Source organism: Dunckerocampus dactyliophorus, chromosome 2 (assembly GCF_027744805.1).
Source record: "Dunckerocampus dactyliophorus isolate RoL2022-P2 chromosome 2, RoL_Ddac_1.1, whole genome shotgun sequence".
In the NCBI taxonomy this organism is placed as follows: Eukaryota; Metazoa; Chordata; class Actinopteri; order Syngnathiformes; family Syngnathidae; genus Dunckerocampus; species Dunckerocampus dactyliophorus.
Genome location: NC_072820.1, coordinates 6,036,653 through 6,059,834, shown reverse-complemented (window position 1 = coordinate 6,059,834; position 23,182 = coordinate 6,036,653). Strand labels below are relative to the sequence as shown.

The window sequence follows — 23,182 nt, the reverse complement described above, 5'->3', positions numbered from 1 at the left end:
TATTAGTAAAAAAAAAATAATAATAAAAAATGCATATTTAAGCAAATGTTACATATTTTTGCCTAAATTAAGCATTTTCAAGCATAATAAGGCTAAATGAACTAAAATGCAAATATAAGGCATTCAGAAGACGCATTCAAAGACTTTGGGTTGATGTGATATACACTGGTGTCTGTAATGTTCGGCGAGGCACACAATCACTTGATCGCCGGAACAACAGGCTTTTATTGCAGGTTTGAATGATCTCACAACAGGCATAATAGTAATAACGTAAAAATAATAACACTAACATGGGCTCCGAGCTAAATTTCGGAACCCCCGACATCCCTTCCTGTCCTCCACGTGTCCCGAACACATTTATTGCAACACATGTCTACTATATTTGGTAATAGCAGTGTAAAGGTGACTAAGGGGGTGTTATTTCATGTCTAGAGGGCTAGAGGCTATTGTTAAAAGACACTTTTAGAAGGACGTAAGCAAGAAAATACTCCATTTATAAATAAGGAATCCTACTTTGTGGAAATTCACTTATCGCGGTCGGGTCTGGAGCCAATTAACCGCGGTAAATGAGGGATAACTGTCTTGAAAAAAGGAGTTGTCTTCCATTTGTTGGATTAAAGGTGAAAGCGAAGCAAAACGCTGATCCAGCGCTGCTCTTTATTTCACGTGAGTGGTGCATTCCATCGTACGTCAGTTCATGTGTTGGTTAATATGCAACATTATTAACATTTCATTTCACTCTACTGTACTTGCTGCATTCAGGAGATGAAAGCTGGAAATGATGAAAAGCGGCAGGTGGTAAAATGTAGGACCTAAAATCACTAGTACGTTTCTGGATTAACCACATCACATGAATTAATTCTCTTCATATTTACCACAAAGTGATAAATCCACCTGTAATCCTGCATAGCGTTGAACGGCTAAAGAGGTCCATTCATCTGCTTTATTTATGAATGAGGCATATTTATGGTTTTTGAAAGCCACTTAGGCTCTCTGTAATGCAACGCTGTTTTTGCAGGCCGGTATTTTTTAGGATTCAATGTTGCATTAATCCCGCAGAATGAAACCCAGCAAGAGACGTCATCATTATTATGAAGCACGGCCTTCGGTTGCAGCCTCCCTGTTTAAACCTCGGTATCAGATTGACGTGCCGTTTGCAGTAAACAAAGGCTTCCTTCACCGACGACCAGACATGATGATGGCCATAAAATGCATTTATGCATGACTCGATTGGGAGAAATTGCTGCAACATTGTGACAATCTAATAAGAGCCAATACAAGAGCTGTGTAAAAAAAAAAGGTTTTTATTGACATTTGTATTTATTGAATTTAACAGGGCTTAGCAATATTTATCATTGGGGTTGCATTATGTAAACGGTGTACTGAGCGGTGTCTCGTATTTTGGTGGCCCCCACTTCGAAGCAAAGCAGACAAATCTCCTCCGCTGAAGTGTTAACAATTTGTTGGGTGTCATATTTCTAATCGTTTGTCACACTTGAATGAGGTTGCATCAAATCCCCTTTTTCATGCTCACTTCCTGCATGCTGTTGCTCTCCTCGTGGGTGTCACGCTTGATTGGCTGCCGGGGCTGAATGCTGGGAACGGAGGTGCGCCACCTGCTGGCCATCTGTGTCCTTGCAGCAGAGAATCTGATGAATGAGTGGACCGCGTTGATGTGAATGTTTGAACGCGTCACATTTATCTCAGTTAAGCTGGCTTCAGAGGGGTGTGTTGCACAAGATTGCATTTTTGTGTATGTAAGAGTGGAAAATTGCTCAGCAGCTGAAAAAAATACAACAAAAAACATGCTGGTGGGTAAAATCACCCCCCAAAAAATCATACTGAGACGCCACTTGCATCAGTCGTAACAATCAACACTCACGTAGCAACTCTAGCAAATGCAAACTGAGCAAAAACGCCTCAACGTCACGAGGCAAGTGGTCAAAGAAGGTGAAGATGTGGCTTCAAGCGTCATGCTGGGTGTCTTCTTATCCAGCTATCCACTGGATCGCTACAGCGCCCGAGCCTTGGCGTGGGCCTGCAGCAGGGCGGCTGTGTCGCCGTGGGAGCCGTGCATGGCGATGCTGAGTGCAGTGCGACCACTCTGAGACAGCAAAGATAGAGAAAATAGGATTCTTTACTTTTCACCAACATCCCTAGTCTATATATCTATATGTCTATCTATATGTATATATAGATAGATATATAGATATATAGACACAATATATGCTTTGTGTTATTATTTTTTATATTTATTATATTTACTTTTTCACATTGTGCCTTTCCTTTTGCTGTATTTTTATCATTTTTGCTGTTTTTTTAAATTAAATTTTGTTTCTGCAGTGATGCAATGACAACTGAGCCACGAGCCGCACTTTGGGCACCCCCACACTGTACTTTTGTGGCTCTTGGTCGGGGTTGAGCTTGTGACATCGGCTTCACGAGCAAACCACGACTATTTAACGAGCGGCGTCGTCACGGCTCAGATTTTTTTTGGAGGTGCACGTCTATGAAGTTATATTTGTACCTTAACTTAGGTAGCAAAGGCAGATTTTGAGCCCTATAACGTGCAATAATTACTGTTGTGTGCACAGGCACATTGCTGCAGCGCTCTATCACTCCCTCCCTCTCTTGCTTGACCTTTTTCTTAGCACGGAGGGGCGAGTCGGTGTACAAGGCGGGCCTGTGTACTAGTGGACCTCCGGCCGGGTTTTGGGGACCTAGCTGGGGATTGCTGGTTGCTGCCTGGATAGTGGTGACGGGTATGGGTGTGTTCCGTGGACAAAATGCGTGCCTGTCAATCGCTCGCCGGGCGGTGAGGGCACTGATGTGATAATACATTTTTTTCATAATGTTCTCGCGATCGAGCAGCAAAGACTCAAAGATCGACTGGTAGCTCATGATCGGCTGGGTTGGGGACCCCTGCTGTACAGTATATAAACAAAACACAGCATTTACGGAACCAATCAGCGATTAAATATAGGCAAGACATTTTGGAAATTCTATGCGTTGTAGGCCTTTTTCCTGTCCCATGCACAAACCTTTGATGACTTTGGTGTGGAAGAACTCAAAAGCCCTGACCGCCAGAGGTAGATCAAGCCAGAAGTCTTAGTCTTAGTCCAAGCAACATAGAGGAGTGTCTCTGATACAAACCGTATCAGCGTATCAGGGGTCAGCTCTAACTATGCTTTAGCAAAAAGGTAAGTTTTTAGTTGACTTTTAAATAGAGAGAGGGTGTCTGCCTCCCAGATTGAGTGGGGGAGATGGTTGCACAACAGAGGAGCCTGATAACTAAATGCTCTGCCTCCCATTCTGCTTCTAAAAATTCTAGGAGTGGCAAGTAATTGTAAATTCCGGGAGCGCAGTGTTCTCCTGGGTTGATACGGTTCTAGGAGCTGTTTAAGGTGCACTGGTGCCTGACCGTGTAGTGCTTGGATGCAAGAAGGAGAATTTTAAACTCAATTGCAAATTTGACAGGTCACTAGTGCAGTGAGGCTAACACGGGTGAGATATGATCTCTTCTTCTGGTGCCGGTTAAGATTGGTGCGGCAGTATTTTGGACTGACTGAAGGGCGACCTCTTAACAGAGAGTTACAATAATCCAACCTGGAGGTCACAAAAGCATGAACAGGTTTTTGGCGGCAATTTTCTGAATTTCTTTATAGTCTGTAAACGGAAGATGCTGTTTTTGACACCTGTCGTATTTGGGAACGACAGGAAAGGTCCTGATCGAAGATGACACCAAGGTTTCTGACTGTATTGTGGGGGGTGAGTGCAAGACCGTCTAGGGCGGTAATATCAGTTGCAATCTTGTCTCTGAGGCGCTGGGAACCAAGGACTATGATTTCAGTCTTATAGTAAAATGTTTGAGGTCATCCAGCTCCTTATGTCGTTAAGACACGCCTGGCTGGAGTTTGGACAGCTGATTAGTTCGGTTAAGTTAATGGAGTGTTTTCTAATGATATTGCCGAAGGGGGGGCATACAAAGACTGAAGAATACACGGTCAGCCATGGCAGGATGCACAAAAAAAGCCTCAAGAACCCATGTTACAAAAAAAACAGGAAGTCTGCAATTTTGGGTTCCGGTGGCAATTTGGGGCGAAAACCAGAGGTTGTATTTCAACAAACTAGTCCTAGGTACTTTGACCAAATGAGCCCAAATGAAAATCACGGATACTAGCCAGACGGGCGATGATGTACTGCTAAGGATTTTAGACTGTTCCACAAGATGTGGGCGGGGCATGGCAACAAACTTGGATGATCAATCAGGCAATTTGCCACTAAACTCTAAACGTCAATAACTCAGTTCCACAAGGTCAGATCTTCATCGTAATTGGTAGATATGATGAAGACGACACCTTGAAGCCACAGTCAAAGGGTACATTCATTCCCAAGGGCAGAAATCCGATACCTGATCAGTCAGGCTAAGATCGCACTGAGTCCTCTCCAGTAGCAGCCTTGCGATGTGCGTGTGGCCCCTCTCGGACGCAAACATGAGGGCTGTGGTTCCCTGACCGTCCTGGATGTTGGCATCTGCTCCACAGCTCAGCAGCAAGCGAACCATCACAACTCGCCCGTGTCTCACAGCCAAGTGCAAAGCTGTGTGGCCCGTCTGTATGGAAGAATGACAAGAGCTGGTTAAATATTTTCACACGTACTATTAATATCGATTTTTCTAACCCTTTGCACAAGATTCAGAGCCACCGAGAAAGGTGAGCCGCTTTGGTTTACAGGCATACAGTAGATAGCGGAACATTGTGAAGGTTACGATGAAAAACAACATTGAAAGTTGACAAGTTACATTACACGTTACAACAATAAATGTAGAAATTGTTATTTTTAGGACTTGTATTTGTAACTGTAGTCACGCAAATACAAGTGGGGGCAGCCCAGTTTGCAAAAAATAAGATTATTATTATTATTATTATTATTATTATTATTATTATTATTATTATTATTATTATTATTATTATTATTATTATTAATTCATGCTTTTTTCATATTATTATGCTTTATGGTAGAAGTGGACTTTTCAAATTTAAATTGGGATGTTTTTTTCATGGGGACTCAAAAGGGACACAGTTGTAGGAAATTATATGAAACATATTAGGGGTACACATATATATATACTGTATATTGTGCACACCTACTGATATATATTAGACATTAAAAGTAAAAGGAATCGGGTTTGCCATCTCTAATAAAGATGGTGAAGTTTGGTGTGGAAACCTTTTGGAGAAAAATGTTTGTCGGAAGTATTGGAAAATTGTGCGTACCTCCAACACAGATTGATGGAAAGTTAATGGAGTGAGGTTCCCCACTGTGGTGAAGTTAGCGTTCCAATTATGTTTGCATCCCCTCAGCTTCTGTACCCTGGAAATGTTTTCAGCAGCTGGGCTGATTGTTTCGTTGTGTGTTGCTGCTTCTCATATATCACAGTAGGAATCAGGTGTTTATTTTATCACCGGCAGCTTAGTAGTGCATTGGTGAGCACTGGGATTAGGCATCGAGTCTCCAGCATCGATGGGAGCCGGGACTGACGTTCCCGTTCCCTCAGGATCGTTCCAATTTTTTACTTTTGATTGCTCGTTTCGATGCCAGGTCCGCAGAGCGAACGGCAAAGAAGAAGCCGCTGAACACCAATGAAGAAGAAGCAGCAGGAAGCGTGTGCGTCTAATTCAGCCATGGACAGTGTGAGGTGAGCTCAAAAGTTTAGCTTTTACTTTTTCCATAGACAAACAGTTTTTTGTTTGTTTGATATTCTGCACCCAGGTTTTATTTAGAGGGTCCCTGACATGATTAATCAACTTTGCTTAAATATGTTATATGTTGTTTGGAATTAAATTCTACATGGTTCGATTTTTGAAAGCAAAAATTACATTTACAGTATAGCTCATGGCGCCACCCATGATGAACTGGTTCTCACAGGTCAGCCTTATTTCCGGAAGTGAGGTCATCGGGGTGACACCTCTCAGCTAAAGCAGAGTAAACAAACGCCTCTCGAGGTAGATCGTCGACTTGGTTCAGGATATTTTTCATCCAAATAGTAGTCATGCCAAAATGTTGTGTTGCTGCTGGATCTCAACAGTATCCGAGTGATAGAGGAAGGTCTAAGACAAAAATGGACAAAGCAAGTGCAGAGAACGAGAGACGGACGGACGCCCAACTCGAGTTCTGTTCTATGCAGTGATCATTTCACTGATGACTTCTTCTTTACAAGAAGCATTTGGCTTGAAAGTAGGGATAAACGCATTTTGAAAAGGGATGCTATTCCGACGGTGCACAGGAAAAAAAACAAGACAACGAAGAACTACGTCAAAGTTGCCACAGAACAGAACAAGTCATGTCTTGTTTACATAATGTCTTCTAATTCCACGATAGCGACAAGTCTGCAAAGCGTTATACATGTTATATAAACATCTTTTCACAGCAATTTACTATGGGGGGCGGGGGCCACCGCCAGCAAAATGTATCCTCGACGTGCGGCCACATATACGTACAATCAAACAGGCTATAAGAACCCCTTTACCCTCATTAAGAAGCTGATTTAAAACAATAATTGAAGGATAAGCAGTTCCAGAGTAATTTACACTTACCATTCTGTGTTTTGAAGGCGACCATCTTCATCTCCTTGCCTCTCCATGGCTTAAGTCCATGTTCTGCAAGTTCTCTATTTCATCTCCAAATGTTTCTTCCTCCTTTTCTCCTCATACTATTGACACATCGCTCAAATCTTTGCTACAATCACAGTAAACATCCTCTGTCTCATACAACTCTATGTTTGTTTATCTGTATGATAGAACTCCGATGGCTTCACTTCCGGAAATGAGGCTAGCTTGTCATCAACTATAAATGTAATTTTTGCAAATTTACCGTTCGCTTTCAAAAATTGAACAATATAAAACATAATTATGTAAAAGAATTTATAAGATATTTAAGCAAAGTTGATGAATCTTGTCAGTGATGGTTGGATATGAAAAAAGCCCTGTGAGAAATTCATAGTCAAGTTTCTAAAAAGTTTATATAATTTAAAAAAAATTCATGGGGAAGTTCAGGCATTTCACCCAAAAAGAACCCTGGTTAGCACACTCATTTAAACCATGCAAACTTTCATGACCTTGCTCTTAAAAGCATTGGAACCGACAATCATTAGGAACCGAAGTTATAACGAGGAATCTGAACCACAATCGTTCAAATTCAAATTATGCCCAACCCTCGTTAGCACTGCTGCTTTGGGTATGGGGTTGGATTTGGCGGCTCAGGCCTTTCTCTTTCTGTGTGGACTACTTTGGCTTCCTCAGTAGATGTGAATGGAAGTCTACTCAGATAGGATTCAGGATGCATGGGCTGCTTGAACATTTGAATGTGAATAGCTTAGGTCATTCTACGTTTAAATGATTCACATGCCAGTAAGTGTTAGCAATGGCGACGGTACCTGGCAGGAGCGGATGTTAATGTCGCCAAGCTCCATGAGCCTGCGGACCACCTCCATGTCACCAGGGTTGTCAGGCGCTGTCAAAGAGGCCAGCATCGCTGCGGTGTAACCCGCTTTGTTCTGGAAGTTAACGTCGCTCACTCCTGCGCGGCAAGGAAAAAAAGTGAGATTCAATTCAGAGTCTTACGACGGTTAAATACGAGGATTTCTACTACCTGTGTCCAGTAGCAGACTGACGATGCTGTAGTGGCTGTGGGAAACACTGTAATGCAGAACTGTGTTGCCATTATCATCAGGCAGGTTGATGAGGAAGGCCATTAGTGAAGGTGTTGCCGTCTTTACCTCCCTCAGGTAAACAGCCACCGTACTGGCCACTGAATTCTCCTCTGCTGCTGCACTAAACCACTCCTGGAAGACCACAACCAGGGCCTTCCTCTGCAACAAAGACGATTCGGTCTACTTTTAAAGTAAATCAGTATAACAGGGTTTATCCTCAGAGGGGAGAGTGTGTACAAGTGGTCCTTGGGTCACGAATGAGTTCTGTTTCTTGACTGTGATGTAAAGTCGAGTTTTAGTGTAAGTCGGAACATATACCTAAGTTAACCCCTAAGTCAATCATATAAAACACATCAAATCTTCTTGTAGCAGCGCACAGGACCCATGGCCCCTCTATGATTCATAAGCGGTCAGTAATCTTTATCCTTAGTGATGGCTGCGACAGTCGAGCGATTGCGACCAAAAGAGAGCTTTCGGAGCTTTTTCTGATGTTCATTTTCACTGCCTGATGGCTTTCTTTTTCTTTGGCGTACTGCCGCTTAGGAGACCTAACGCACACACAGTCATCCGCATGTATTCTTCTGCGTGCTGTAAATAGTTTATGGACCAAAATTAAGTTTTAAAAATGAACAAACATCATAACAAGACATAAACCGAGGACCACCTGTATGCAAGATTGCCAAGTACGCACTGTGTCGTGGGTAGGGTTCTCTATGCTGTCCATGTGATCGTTGAGGAACTGGCAGGCAGCCATAAAATCTGCACTAACTGCCTCACTTGGAAAAGATAAGAAAGGCAGGATGAGAGAACGTGGAGCGAAAAGAAGGAGCAGTATACAAATTGCATTCTGGTCCTCTCACCTGCCTCTGGTTGTTTTGGAGCCAGAGTTCCCCTCCATGTGTTCTCCTGGGGCCAGCGGTTTCATCTTGGCCATTTCCACCGCAGCCTCGGCTTCGACAGATGCCACCCCTCCATCTGTCCACTCCGATCCAATTCCTTGCGATATCATCTGCTCGTCTCGGCTCATTTCCCTCTTTTCCTCCATCCCTGTCGTTTCTGGGTCTGCATCCACTTGGGTCGCAGCCATTTCCCAAAGCCTGATGCTGCTCTCATCCTGGTGCAAATCACCATGAGCAATGTGCTGCACAGAACTCCGCCCGACTGGATTGTCGCTGGAAGCTGTTATTTGGCATCTATATGGCATTTAAGGAAAGCAAAATATTGGTTGTGAAGTTGAAGCAATTTGCAGAGCAAACCTGCAAAAACAAGTATAATACGGTATGTACAGTATACCAGGCTAGCTGACAAAGCCTAATAAGCACACTGTGGTTTGCCATTGCTATTTTGACTGAAAACTTAACTTATTCAGTATCTACCCAGAAACATTACAGCTGTGGTGTGTAAGAAGCCCCTTGGCAGGGGTGTCCAAACTTATGACAGGGGCCACACAGTGAAAAATGAAAGGGTGCAAAGGCTACTTAAATACAGTATTTAGTAAAGCAACACATGTAGCTATGCTAAGAAGTTATATATTTCAAGAAAAAACTGCATCTCAGCTTTGTGATTTATTAGTTTGAACTTCGGTCTTTGCTCTTTTTTTCCCCATTTTTGCTGTTTTTTTTATTTTCTCCTTTTTCATTTTTTCTTTCTTCTCAAAAAATCTTTGCACATTTTTTTCTCGTAATATTCTGACTTTACTCCCATAATATTTTGAGTTTGTTCCCCATATATTAGGACTTTTTCACCCAACCTAATTTTCCCAAAAAATGTTTTCTTTGGTTCTCATAATATTACTTAACTTAAAAAAAAACAACACATTTTTATTTAAACTCTACTAAAATGACGTTATGTTTCTTCGTAACCTTATGAGTTTATTCTCAAAAATGTGCATTTTTTTTCTCTTAATATTTTAACTGTTTTTTTTCATTTTTCAACTATTTTAGCATCCTTTTTATAAATGTTTTTCTCAAAATTATAACTTTATTCCCATAATATTTTGACTCTATTTTCATAAATTTAGAACTTTCTCCGCAACCTAATTTCCAAAAATTAAAACTTAGTTATTTTTGTTTTTTTTTCATAATATTTTATATTTAAAAATAACATCTTATTTCTTTAATATTTCAACTTTATGTGTTATTTTTGCTCATAATATTGCAACGTCATTCTCATAAAGACACAACTTTTTCTTGTTTGATTACAACTTTTTTCTCTGTGTACAGTGTCGGTGAACATTAACTCCTCAATTTAACCCGAACTTCACGCTGTGGGAAGACTATCGTACCAAAACAATACTTTGGAAGAACTTCAAGATAAATACAGTTTCTGCTAAAATTAGTGGACAATTCCTGGTTGACTCCAGAAGAGGTATTATGTATCTCGTGCATAAACACAAAACTCCCCAAATCCATACATTCATGTGAAAATAACATTACATCATCATCATCAGGGGAAAAAGCCCACATTTAAAAATTGCCTACCCTTCAGCAGCAGCATTTGGAGTCCGAGTACCGCTGTCAGTCTTCATGCTGCATTCCCCGCCTGTGAAATAAGAATATGAATTTGCTTGTTTTTTTTTGTTTTATTCCAGTAACGGGTAATTCACTTAATTACTATTTCAAACGTTACATTTACTGACACTGCAATGCGGCACGTTATTAAACACTGTTGTAGATATCAACGATCTGGATGTTGCTTCAGTCGCCATTGTTCGCTGCTACTAGTACACAGGAAGCTAAATAGCTAGTCAATGAGAGTTGTGGTTGCTCACGCTCTGGAAAATACTGCCCCCTTGCGTCTTGGTAGAGAACTGCAAATCAACTTTAACCTCTTGAAACATCTCAAAGCTAAATCTGACAAACTTTGACATATTTTAAGTCTTTTTTTTTTAAGTAACGCAGAAATTGCTTTCCCTTGTACCTAATTACATTATGAAGGACTAATTCTGTTACTATTTCAATTACTTTTATGGGAAAGTAACTAGTAATAACTATAACTATTAACTATAACACTTTACACCCATCCATCTTCTATGCAATATCTCATTAGGGTCGCAGGGGTATGCTGGAGCCTATCCCAGCTGACTTGGGGCAACCTTTACTCACGTTCATATTTTTGGAGTGTGAGAGGAGTAAACCCATGCATGCACGTGGAGAACACGTACACGCCACACAGAGATGCCCAAACGGAGATTCGAACTCAGATTCGAACTCAGATCTTCCCTATCTCCTGACTGTGTGGTCAACATGCTAACCACTAGGCCACCGTACATTAATATGAAATATATCAATAAAAATGTTCAAATGATGACGTATGTACAGTTAATACAAATGTTATTATGGTAAAAGTTTGCACCCTCTTCCTACGGTACAAATGTATTCAAAACCAGCATCCTCGACATGAATAAAAATGATTATAATAATAATTTAATTCGTGGTATATAATGCATTTCAAAGCTTTAATCATTTTTAAACGCGTACATAATTTGATGTGACTTAATTATATGATTGGAATATTCGTTATTATTAATTATATTATTATTTATTGTAAAACTATTTTAAAAAACAGCTATGCACCATTATTTTCATATGTTGTAATTATTGCACTAAAACTGCATGCATCATCATAAAACAGTGGTAGGTTTGCTTCCAGTACCTCTGTGTTGAATGCTGCCTCCACCGTTGCGTCCAGACTGTGTGTAGTGAGAGGTAAGGATGTCGATGAGTTCCATCATTTCCTGCTGCACGGAGATAACTCTCGGGCTAATCTGCTCTCCAGGTGTCTCTTCCTCTGTTGCACTCAAACACTCCCACTGCTGATCTAGGAGCTGTTTGATTTTATTTATGTGGTGGATGACCACCGATGTGTCTAAAGTGTGAGCAGAAGCATGCTGACTGCTTTCAGGGGAATCAAGGACATCATCTTTGTGCTGAGAGCGTTCTCCATTTGCGATAACGCTCATCTCTTCCCCCTCCTGGTCTAGCACCACCCTCTCTGCACGAACCCACACCCCAGGATTTGCGATAAGATGTTCAATCTGTTCATCTTGGCTTCTGCCCTCCTTTTGCTGCTGTCTCAGCCTCCCTGTCACCCTCTGAAGTTCCAGCTCGGCCTCATGAAGCTTCTGCTCCAGCACCGCTACTTTGGCCTGGAGGGACGTCACCGTCAGCAGCTCATCCAGGTCCGTGCTCGCCCTCCACTCATGTGTCGGATTAGGTTCTTGAACGCTGCCGTGATTACCAGCAAGCACGATGCAGCTTTCATGCCGTGGTCTTTTCTTGTCTGCAGTGACATAGTGGGCGCTGGTCCCATTCAAAGAGGGCGTGTGACTATGTGAGCGCAGCCTGTCTTTTTCCTCCTGGAGAACACTGATCTGAGCTCGGAGGTCTGGAATGACCTGCACCTCCCTCTCCAGCTCCTCCACGTGGTCTAGAGCCTCTGTCAGGCGCCTCAACAGGCCTGAACAGTCCTGGTTGCGAGGGATGTCTGAGGAGTCAAAGATGTCTTCACAAGAGCTGTTCCTGCCTCCAAGGTGATCCCTTGAACTTCGGAGACTGCCGAGTTCGTCCGTTGACTCAGATCCTTGTCTCAACAACACTGTAAGTGGCAGACTGGAGGCTCGGAGGAGATGAGGGCGGATATGCTCACCCAAAGGTTGCTCGTCGAAATCTCGGATTTTGGCCTCCATCTCTGCCAAACCTCTCGGAGAAACGGGCTTCCTGTAATCACGCAACCAGGAAGCGGCATGATGATGGTCATCAGGCAGTCGAGACCTGGGACCAAGAGCCCCGGTCGACCCCCAAGGGCTTGGACGGTAGCCAGAGGGGTGAAGGTGCCGAGGAAGAGTGTTCGCCCGAGGGCCTTTGCTTCGGCGCTGGATGAAGACTCTTTTTATGGTGTTACCTTTCTCAATATCATCTACATACTTCAGGAAGTCCAAGTCGAGACGAAAACCGTACGGGGTTTCCACTGAGTACGGAAGCTTGCCTGCTTTAAAAGGTGGCATATTTCCTGTAAACATTGAAATAGCATTTTTGCATAGAATGTAGAATTATTTTGAATAGTTCTGGCAAATTAAAGAGCATCTTACCGTTATGTCTTTCCATCATCTTGTTTTAGTCTCTAATGTTGTCACATTATCTGTTGGAGTGTTTGGATCTGTCAAAACAATCAAATGAAAAGTTCAATACACCAATCGAGTATAAGTCGCACTTTTCTTTTACAGTTTAGCGACTGATAGTCAGGTGCGACATCCATCCATCCATTTTCTTCAGCAAAATATCATTTAACATAATGTGCTGTTCTGAAATTTATGATGGAGTGCTAAAAAAAAAAAATCAGAAATTTCCAGAATAAAGTCGTAAATTTACGAGAAAAAAAGTGTTAATATTACGTGAATAAAGTCGTAATGTTATGTGTCATCGTGGCATAGGTGTCTGAGGGAAAATAGAGCATAGCTCTCCAGGAAGGAAACTTTCCTTTTATTTATAAAATGGCAGCAAAACAGAGCAGTTGAGCATAAACAGATTAGCATGGCTAGCCCTTCTCACGTCCGCCTTTCTTACCCCGCTGTCGCTACGCAATACGTACTGGAAACGCAATCGGTTCTATGCATGTGCAGAACGCGCCAACATCCGGTCGACCGATTTTTCGGCAGTCCCATGTTAGGCATGTGTAATCTACTCCATGCGTCCATCTATTTTACGGCAGCAATACCGTATACTGTACGTCATCCCACCCACTCCGAAAAACGTTAAGATTTGAGAAATTACAACATAATCGATCTTTTTTGTCTTGTATCAGATCCATGGTGCAAGTGGATCATTTATAGGCCGTCTTTTCTTGGTTCCACAAATGTAAGTTTCTTTCGTCACTGAAAAAAGCATTTGCTAAGAGGATATGTTTGGATGAATGGTACTTTATGTGTTTTATTCTATTTATTGATGTATTTATACATAACCGGATATGACATTTACATCTGCGTTACGTGCATTGCATACGTTTTTACGTAATTCAGTCTTGGTGGATGTCATAAGACGGTAGAAACATCCGCAGGCTAACGAACTTTTCATAATAATCACTAATAAACCCCCCCCCCCCAATATATTACATATATGAAGTATGGTTATCGACCATTTATGCTGTGAAAAGCGCTGTACAAGTGATCAGACCATTTACGTAGGTCTCGATTGCGTTCAGAACCAATTGCGCTTCCGGTACGTATTCTGTAGTGACACCCGCCCCCTCCACGTGGCCAAGTTCCCCCTTTTCATAGCTGTCTCAGGCAACGCCTGCAACATAAAGTTAAGATTTTTTTCTCGTAAATTTACGACTTTATTCTCGTGAATTTACGACTTTATTCTCGAAATCTCAGATTATTTTAATATTCCGTCGTAACAGGCATTTCCTGAGACAGCTATGAAAAGGGGGACTTATGTCACCTTTGGCTTTGGGCAAAGGTAATATTATGATGTTTTTGTAAATTTACGACTTTTTTTGTACATTTATTATTTTACTCTCGTAAATGTATGACTTTATTCTCAAAATATCCGATTTTTTTTTCCAATGTGACCCTAATACTTGTACTGTCATAGAAATTAACGTGTGATGTGGTTGGTTATTTGGCGACACTTAGTGGCCGTGATAATTAATTGACTTGCGCTTGTTGTGATGATGTTGGGCACACAATTGAATGCGGAGCATGCCGGATGTTTTCTGTTACGGAATACTTCCTAATACCCTTCTGCCTTGGAGACTATGTGCAGGCAATGTGCAACTGGAGCTTTATGATACCAGTGTGCTTGTTTCTTGTTTGACACATTTCTACACACCGGGATGCGTTCAGGCGTCATTTCATGTATTAAAAGTGTCTTCTTTGTGAACATTCTCACATTTATTTAACAAGTCAGGTTGTGTTGTATCCATACATTTAAAAATGCTGACTTAGTTTAGCTTCTGTAGCGTTAGGGGCTAGCCACACGGTAACGTGTTTTATTTATCATATCAGTTTTTCATCCACAAGGAAACGGCATTCTGGGTGACCTGAAACGGTATTTTTTGAAAACGTCTTCCAGAGTGGGAAAATATGAAAACGCCGGTCTTTCATTAGACAAGCAACCCGCCTCTTTCTGAAAACGATGTCAGCGACCCGTCGCTGTCACATCACCAGACGTGACCTTGACACCGTGACACTCCCCAAAAAAAGCACGCTCTGATGACAGCTCGGTCATGAATGCAGGTAAACGACTTTTTATACTCCGTATTTCCTCTTCATGACGCATTATGTGACTGATGCGACTGTATATGTATATCAATGACATAAATGTTTAAGTATATAAATTGCAACAAGTGCCTGAGCCTTTTTACAAGCACAGGAAATGGTTATGTGGGTGTCTCATAAAATATAATGAGTGTAGGGATAATTAGATAATGACTACATTTATGGTTTGTGGGAGAAAAACCCAAGAGTTTTGGCACTGGCAGACACTTGCTGTGGTATATTTTTGGTGAGACTCATCATTCAGAGGATTATCGTGGACACTTTTAGCTTAGTGCACAAAAGCCAAACAATTACAGGCAATAACCTCGTCCCTCACATTGTCTCAGACATCTGCTTCTGCTGCTCTTTCTCACACTCTTGTTGATTCATTTTGTCCAAGCTCATGGACGCTGTTATTCCACTGTGGCCTGTCTGATGTTCACTTGATTACTACCCTGCCTGCCAGGATGAGATGAGTAAAAAACAAAGCAGCTATGGCCAGCAGAAAAACACATACTTCTGCAGACATACAATCAGTGTTCCTCCCATCCCTCCACATATGCCCATACCTGTTAAAACTCTCGTTTTCCTTGGGAAACTCCCTTATTAACAGTTTCTTTTATTTTTCCTGTATTTTAACTTTCTTGAAAAAAGTACAAATCAGCTTCTGGTCCGCTCAGCAACACTCTGGCACGGATGCACCACAGTAGGCAGTCGGGTCTTTGCACCAGCACACCACAGAGTTTCCCTTATTTTCGATCAAATGTCCCTGAAATGACATGTATCCATTTGCCTTTCTGTTACTTTTTGCTCTTTTTTTCAACTCATCACTTTGTTTTTTCCTAACATTTCCCCGTCTTGAACATCTTCTCCATTCCATCTCAATTTTCCTCAAACTCAGTGATGGCAAAACCATCCTTTGCTGTTTTTGACTTCTTGCTGGAAACATTTTATTAGTGTCCATGCGTCCGTCTCATTCTGGACTTCCAGCTTCAGTTCCCGCTGTGCATACCAGTCAACATTTGTATTTGAAAATAAGGGACATTTTCCAAAAAATAAGGGAAATTCCCCAAACCCTTCACCTCATTGATTCGCTTTCTCTCAATTCCTTTCAAAGCTGGATACTTTTCATGGAAAGGAATTACAGCACGTGTGTCAAAGTCAAGGCCCGGTGTGTCAATAATGCACTTCATCTTTTTCCTTTAAAATGTATTTATACTTTCATTTTGACGGAAAAATTGTACTGCGTGGTTTTTCTAAACTTTAATATTATCTGATCAGATATTCCAAGCACTTTTTGTTATCAAAAATAAATCCGTGAATGTCTGCTTGTCACCTTGACATTTTCACTTCACTTCTCAATTCAAGGAAAGTTATCCATCACTTTATTAGTAAACATATTATAATCAAATGCACGGGCAATTGTGTAATAATATCATGAGGTTATATTTATATTCATATATATTAACAGTTACAAGTGGCCCTATGAAGGCAGCCATAGCTGCGATGTGGCCCTCAATGAAAACGACTTTGACACCCCCGAATTACAGTAATCCCTCAGTTATCACGGTTAAATGGTTCCAGACCCGACCGTGATTCCTTATTTATAAATAGAATATTTTCGTAGTTACAGCATAGAAAACCTGTTTACACTTTAAGTTTTTAACATTATTAGAGCCTTCTAGACATGAACTAACACCCCTATAGTCATCTTTACACTCATATTACCCAATATAGGAGACATAATCAGAGTAAATAAGTCACTTAAGACGTCCCAGGAGAGCTGAGTGGCGGGTGGATAGGAAGTGACGTCGGGGGATCAGAGTTTAGTTTTAGCTTGGCATGGGTTACTGCCGCACCAGTAGCTCGTGTTTTTATTAGGGATTTTTGTGCCTGTTGTGAGATAATTCAAACCTGTAATAGAAGTGACCAATGTAGAATACTACATATTCACAGAATGAAGCCACTTGTGTGCTCTTTTTGTAGCCTGCTAGCATAGCCAACAAATGTGTAAAATTTGCTTCAATATGCTGATTTTTCTGACAAATAATAGGCCGTATTCGACCATGAAACAACATGATGTATTCATTTATACATTTTTTTAAAACCATGACAGAGAGAAGCCGTGAAATTCGACCCGCAAAGTGGCGAGGGACGACCGTATACTGCCGTCCAAATTTAGTCATCTCTATCCCACCATCGCTCTCCTCACCTTGTGTTCTCCCTCCCTGCCTTCTCCAGACCACCAACCACCAGCCTACAGCCGCTGAGGCAGTCTGCCATGTCAGCTATGCAGTAAACAACCAACACTAAATGGTTTGCTGGGAAACGTGACCTCCATTACCGTTACGTCCAACTCATTGATAAACCTCAGCTGAAAGCAGCAAATATGCTAATTGGGTTTAGAGTGTGGATGTTTGCTCATGCACATTTGCAGTGTGCATGGCATTCATCATATAACACGTCTTTTCCTGGCAGTTCCAGTTATGACATCAAAGCAGCAATTTTTCAAAATATGCCCCCCCCCCAAAAAAAAATCGGATTTATTTTTCTTATATTGGCTTCATTTACTGAACTCATCTTGCCTGCCAGCCTGTGATACAGTACACAATGACAAGTACTTAAGATTTTAGACCAAACGTTTTCCAACGAGGGCCACGAAGTGAAAAATGAAAGAATGCAAGGGCCACTTTGTTGTTTTAGCATGTACATATGCTAAGAAGTTACCGGTATGTATATTTCAAAGAACAACATTTCAGCATTGTGATGTAGGTGAAAGAGAATCCCATTTCCCATTTTGCTGTTTTTTTTTAATTTTCCAAATATTTCTACTTTCTTCTCACAAAAATAAATTGTAAAATTCTTTATTCCCATTTATTCCCATAATATTGTCACTTTATTCCTTTATTCACACTTTTGTTCACTTTTTCCCCGACCTCATTTTCCAAAAATAACAACTTTATTTTATTTTGTTTTGTTTATTTCTCATATTTCAACTCTACTAAAATGACTGGATTTTTTTTTGTAAAGTTATGATTTTGGTATTGTAAAAATTACAGCTGTTTTTTTATTTTCCAACTGCAGCGTTCCCTCGCTACACTGCGGTTCACCTTTCGCAGATTCACTTTTTTCTGATTTTTCAAGTGCAATTTTGCATATTTTTTTTTACAGCCTATGGAGGCGCATTGTGTTCTGCGTTCTTGTGGCGTATTAGAGCGATCTATCCGTGCTCTGTTTTATGTGTCTGTTATTGTATTTATTACTGCTACCAGTAGAGGGTGTTGTATACTCATGTCGAAGACGTGTGCAGCTCCACCTCTCTCAGTGCCCGAAGGAGCATATTAGGAACTCACAGTAGACAATAGCCGACTAAATATAGAGCAACAACAGTCCTTATTGGCTAAGGGACAACCCGCCCATTGTGTTCTGCGTCCTGATTGGCTGTAGACCATTGTCAATCACTCTCCTTCATGCCGTCGCTAGCAAACTGGCTAACTGCGTGAGGTGCTTGCTAACCGCTAATAAACAATAGAAGAAGAAGAAGAAGCAAAGCAGCTAAATGAATCTTTGGTTCAAGGAGCAGGACGAGCAATATGTTTTAACAAGGATACGAAAACGCTACAGCCGAACAGCGCCAGGACGAAGCACGGTCAGAGGAGTGATGGGAGAGTTACTTAATAATTTATTGTGTCCAACCCAGTGGATTGATCATTAAAATTCAAACAAAATTTGAACTTTGAGAGTGTTTAAAATGTGATAAAATGTTAATGCCTGTCTGAGAAAAGTGTATAAGGTGAATAGTGAGGGGTTTTACAGCCTTAAAACATATATGATAACTGTAAAGAAATAAAGTTGGCTACTTTGCGGATTTCACATATCGCGGGCTATTTTGGGAACCTATCCCCGCGATACACGAGGGAACACTGTATTTCAATTTTATTCCTGTAAAATTTATCCCGGTTATTATGACTTTATTCCCATAATATTTGTACTTCATTCATCTAACATTATATTTTTTCCGCTATGTCATTTTCCAAAAATTGTATTCACTGTTGTGTTTGTTTCTCATAATATTATGACTTCTTTAATATTTCAACTTCATGCTACTGGAATGTTTTTTTTCCTTTTCATATCTCGTGAAATTACAACTTTTTCTCATTAGATTGCAACTTTTTTCTCTTAATGTTTTCACTTTATTCTTGTAAAATTACTGTAATTTCTTTTTTTTTTTTTTTTGACCAAAGACAAAGACAGGCCGCACTTTGTACACTCCTGTTTAGACATGAACTAAATGTTTAGACTGTGTTATTTCCGTGATAAATGTGAATGTTTTTCTTACACCCTTGCAGATGTATGACCTGGGTTTTGCACTGTAACTAACACACTATACTGTGTACTATATGCATGTGGTATTTATTGTTGGCATGGGAATCTGTTCACACCCAGGCTGTCATGTCTTAACTTAGCCCATACATGTGGTGTGAAGTTGCCGTACATGTCATCAGGTTAGATGCAGACGTGTATCTTTATTTGACAAACAAGCAGCAGGCCACTAAGTTGAATCCAAATGACAAATATAACATAAAAATAACATATTAGGGAAATACAGGGGTAAATTCAATTATCAACAAAGTACATCCATCCATCCATCCATTTTCTATACCGCTTCATCCTCATTAGGGTCGCGGGGGCATGCTGGAGCCTATCCCAGCTGACTTCGGGCGACAGGCGGGGTACACCCTGGACTGGTCGCCAGCCAATGGTAGGGCACATATAGACAAACAACCATTCACACTCACATTCATACCTATGGACAATTTAGAGTCGCCAATTAACCTCACCTGCATGTTTTTGGGAATGTGGGAGGAAGCCGGAGTGCCCGGAGAAAACCCACGCGCACACGGGCAGAATCTCCAGGCTGTTCCTGTATTGGCAAACGTGCTAACCACTAGACCACCGTGCGGCCCAACAAAGTACATGTGGTTGGTTTATGATGGTCCAGAACCCGCTTAGATAAATTAATTAAACACTTAATTTTAGTCTGTAAAAATGAGACTTGCTCGAGAATTAGTGCGCATGCGCAGCAGAAGAAAAATACAGTGTGAGCCTCGTGCGGGGCGAAAGAATACAGTGTGTGCCTGTGCAGCCACACCGAGGAAGAATAACATTGCTTATTAGTTCACTATTTGGACTTCATTATGTCTCCCAAGCGGCAGTGCGCAAAAGAAAAGAAAAGCCATCTCATGAAAAGCTCAGAAAGAGGAGACACACTCTTTTGGTCCGAGCCGCTCAACTGTCGCAACCATTAAGGATAAAGATTATTGAGTGCTAATAAATGCTGGCGGGGGTCATGGATTCTGTGCGCTGTTACAAGAAGATCTGTGAGAAGAAGACTAGACTAGACTAGGCTGGGACAATATTTGAAAATGGTACCGAGGCCTGCAAGACAACCACATTTATTACATTATTACTGTTTCATTTATTTCTTGTATGTAAATCCTTTTATTCGTCTTTCATGTGTTCCGTGTATTGTGTGAGTGACTTGGGATATAACGTAGTTCTAACATACACTAAAAGTTGACTTACATCTGCGTGTTTATGTGGCATTAAAAAGAGACATGTGTCCTGCTCTCTAGCTAACAAACAATCGAGCTTGCACAGTCTCTGTTTTCCAAACTTAAATATAGTCGTACATTTCTCTCTCACCAGCGTGACCACTGAAAAAACAATATATAGTGCAGTCGGGTTAGGAATCTCCCGAGAGTCATCGCCTAACAGTTTTCACATTTCCGTGGCACAAATTTAATTGACGGTGCTCGGAGCTGTCGGTCCACCTCACAGGAAACCAAGGAGCTGAACATAAAATATTCACTTTACCCAAATCCCGACAAAACCGGCCTGCTGCCTCTGTGCATGTTGAATTCCATCCAAAATGAAATATCAAGAGTGAGCTCCATGCCCTGGGGGTTTTCCAAACCAATGTTTTCTTGGTATTTGCGTCAAACTCGTCATGTTGTAGTTTACAGAAATAGAACACTTTTCTGTCTTTGTCTTTGCTCAACAAGGTCGCAATCACAGCATACGCAGCCATTGCTTAAGCCACAAAAATGCTTGTGATTGGACAGGAATCATGAATTTCTTGCAGCCAATCGGAGCCAGCAGAGGAAGATCTCACACAGTCATCTTTAGGAAGTAGCAGCAATGTAGTTTAAATCAGTGGTTCTCAACTGATTCGGCTACGGGACCCACCGTCAGCCCTCGACAGCAAGCCGTAACCCCAATTGCGGAAATGTTTCAACTCAAACTTCTCAAATATTTGATATTTAAAGGAACGTAACATGAGCTGCGACGTCTTTGTCTGATTTTAACATAAAAATATGGCTGACATCACTCCACACCTTCAGACACGCTGTTGTTGCAATCACGTGGGCTCTATCATTATCAACTTAGGGTGAATGAAATTGGTTGTCTATAATATTTTTGTATTTGACTATGCTGCCATCCACTGTATAATGCTTATCCCTCCAAAGAGCAGTACTTGGCTGCTTGTCAAGCTACCGTCATGTGTACTCTTCTTCATGGTCATCCTTCCTCTACTGGATGTGACGGACAGAATGTTCATCCAACCTTTTCCAAACAGGTTCTTTCATCTCCAGATGAATTTGCGATACAAAATAAATCCTGGCATGTCAGGTGACCTCCACATTGGACCAATAACATCCTGACATCTAAGTCTGGCCGTTTAACTTAGTCCTGAATGTGAGCGTTGACAGGATGTATTCTTCATTTAGTTTTATTTTCTTTCTTTGTCTTATGTTTCTGATCTCTTTTTCTCTTCCTAGAAAAGTCCTCCCTTTCCACCCCTTCTTGGCTGTACAGACAGCATTTTTCCACTGCATTACTGGAAGAGATTTAGATACTAAAACCAGCGGTTTGGCTTAACTTTGCCCTTTAAAATGCACTTTTTTGTGTTTTTTTACTGTCTTGTCTTCAGCCTGTACAGTTAGTGTTTTTGTCTTGGACTTGTGGACTGCCGTCTCGGTCCTGGTGCTCAGACTTCATCTGAGCTTCATTGTGAGGGAGGTGGAACTGAAGCTCAGCGATTGAAACAGCTGCTAGAGCTTCATCCAAGAAAGAACGCCATGGCATATGAAAAACTGGAAGGTTAAGTGTGTGTGTTCACACACATGCAAATCCCCTATACATACGATGCCTTAAACGTCTTCCTAAAGTTTTATCAAACATTTTTGCATTCAAGCTGAGCGTTCAGCATCCCAGCTATGAAGAACAAAGCACTGGTGGAAAGCTGTGACAGGAGAATGTTCCAACCTACCTTAATACCTGTATATGCCGCTGTCTCCTGTGTACCTTGCTGAGATGAGTAGTCCCCTGTTTGTCCTCAGTCTGTGTGTGTGTCCTGTGCTGTCAGGGAGAGTGACATGCCAGAGCTGTTTGATAAATGCCAACGTGCATGCAGCCTCTGCCATAACAGAAGCCGGCTTTGCTTGTGTGTAAAAAGAGAGTACGGAGCAGGGAGGAGCTTGTGAGCATGCCTTCCTACTATGCGGCCTAAATGAAGAAACAGACTTGGAGGAGTGGGAGTCAAGAGGTGTCGCTTGCTCAGAAAGACAGCTGCTGGTGTGGATCTTGGGGACATTATGTGACTATATGGAGTATTTAGTGAGGAAAGGTAGTCCAGAGTAACCTCAACAACAGTACTGGACCTCCCCTGTACAGAATGTGTAACTCTACCCATTGCTATGGGGTCTGTGTCCTCTATAATCAAGTAAACAGAAGGGAGAGCAGGGGGTTTGGTGCCATCCATGGAGGCTAATTCTCATGGGGCATACCTCTCATTCTTCATGGATCCTCTTTCAGTCGCTTGCCACCTTTCAGAGCACCGCTATCATGCCAGGAAAATCATCTGTTCTTCCTAAGCACACACAACAGGAGTTGAAATGAGTATTGTGTTCATAAGGATGACTGCTCAGTGCTGTGGTTAAATATCCAAAGATAGAAGAGCATGAAGTTTATCGAAACATTCATGGTCCTAAGAGGAGCCAAGTATTGCACTTGTGCACAGTTGTTGGGATGAATCGGAAAGGAAATATCGTAAAAGTGTTCACTTTTCGCCAGTACTGACTCCCACCATCTTTTTCTTTGAACAAAGTTGTTCCAGGGGTCAAATGACAGACAGTTATACAGTTTTTGAT

General features: G+C 41.4%; 1 protein-coding gene across 7 annotated transcripts; it reads right to left on the bottom strand.

Moving 5' to 3' along the window:
- Nucleotides 1–1,284: 1,284 nt before the first annotated feature.
- Nucleotides 1,285–22,902, bottom strand: LOC129177074 (KN motif and ankyrin repeat domain-containing protein 4-like). 7 transcript variants are annotated; one of them, XM_054767807.1, is made up of 11 exons: nucleotides 22,820–22,902; nucleotides 22,303–22,391; nucleotides 12,801–12,868; nucleotides 11,366–12,721; nucleotides 10,192–10,252; nucleotides 8,572–8,904; nucleotides 8,403–8,487; nucleotides 7,651–7,891; nucleotides 7,436–7,578; nucleotides 4,412–4,612; nucleotides 1,285–2,104 (listed from the first exon to the last, which is right to left on the bottom strand). In XM_054767807.1, exons 3-11 carry the CDS (start codon nucleotides 12,817–12,819, stop codon nucleotides 2,012–2,014), a joined length of 2,532 nt encoding a protein of 843 aa, XP_054623782.1. In that variant the 5' UTR covers nucleotides 12,820–12,868; nucleotides 22,303–22,391; nucleotides 22,820–22,902; the 3' UTR covers nucleotides 1,285–2,011. The 7 variants fall into 7 exon arrangements, 5 of the variants coding, with proteins under 5 accessions (XP_054623782.1, XP_054623781.1, XP_054623784.1 ...); XM_054767806.1 differs by lacking the exon at nucleotides 22,820–22,902 and having other exon boundaries at nucleotides 22,303–22,434; XM_054767809.1 differs by lacking the exon at nucleotides 22,820–22,902 and having other exon boundaries at nucleotides 7,651–7,870; nucleotides 22,303–22,434.
- Between the last annotated feature and the right edge of the window lie 280 nt (nucleotides 22,903–23,182).

What these genes read in the sequence shown, in the direction of transcription:
- LOC129177074 (XM_054767807.1), bottom strand. An exon ending in CAGTCTGCTACTGGACACAG is followed by an intron (nt 7,579 to 7,650) that starts GTAGTAGAAATC and finishes CTTGCCGCGCAG; the next exon opens with GAGTGAGCGACGTTAACTTC. An exon ending in TTAACATCCGCTCCTGCCAG is followed by an intron (nt 4,613 to 7,435) that starts GTACCGTCGCCA and finishes TCTTCCATACAG; the next exon opens with ACGGGCCACACAGCTTTGCA.